We start from the raw sequence: 727 nt of genomic DNA on the forward strand, positions 1-727 counted from the left end.
CAGCAGCAGCAGCAGCAGCAACGGCAATAGTAGCAGCAACTGCAGCAGTTGCAGCAGCAGCAGCTGCCACGCAGGTAGCAGCAAATAGGTAGCTGTTCGCTGTGGGGAACCCTAAACCCTAAACCCTAAACCCTAAACCCTAGCCCACGTCTGTGAAGGAATTCCCCTTCTTGATGATAGCAATCGTTGCAGTTTGAAGTAAAAACAAAATGATAAGAAGCCCCTGTGCGTACACCCGAAAGGCAAACAGACCACTGGTCTCCTCCTTCCTTCTCAAAAGGGAACCGACTCCCGCCAATCTCCACCTGAACATCGCAAACCCTAAACCCTAAACCCTAAACCCTAAACCCTAGATCCTAAACCGTGAACCCTTAACGCTGAGGAGCCACAAGTCCTCTGGGCCCAGGCAAAAGAAACCCTAGGGAAAAATTCTCAAGCCTACGCAGCAACCCCCAAACCCTAAAACCCTAAACCCTAAACCCTAAACCCTAAACCCTCACCCAGGCCTCAGCTACGTGGGGCCCCCAAAATCTGAAAGTGCAGAGGCCCCTCTCGACATCAAATAGGGTCGCCCCCATTTTGCCTCCAGAGGCATCCTCGTTGCGTGGTACGACAGCAATTGTTGTTTTTGTTGCTGCTGCTGCTGTTCCTGTTGCTGCTGCTGCTGTTGCTGCTGCTGCGTCCGCCCCTTTAGGTGCTGTTTCTGCGGTTGTTCCGGTGGGTGCTG

At 53.0% G+C, this 727-nt stretch overlaps 1 protein-coding gene across 1 annotated transcript in view; it reads right to left on the reverse strand.

The window, feature by feature from the left end:
* Positions 1-148: 148 nt before the first annotated feature.
* Positions 149-727, reverse strand: part of EAH_00028360 (hypothetical protein) — a gene marked incomplete at both ends in the record, with an annotated part of 2,952 nt that continues 2,373 nt past the window's right edge. The window contains 2 exons of the mRNA XM_013396330.1: positions 149-305; positions 501-724. Coding sequence (XP_013251784.1) covers positions 149-305; positions 501-724 — 381 coding nt within the window. The remainder of the gene's footprint in view (positions 306-500; positions 725-727) is intronic.

Source organism: Eimeria acervulina, genomic scaffold, assembly GCF_000499425.1.
Source record: "Eimeria acervulina Houghton genomic scaffold, Eah_scaff249, whole genome shotgun sequence".
NCBI classification, from domain to species: Eukaryota; Apicomplexa; class Conoidasida; order Eucoccidiorida; family Eimeriidae; genus Eimeria; species Eimeria acervulina.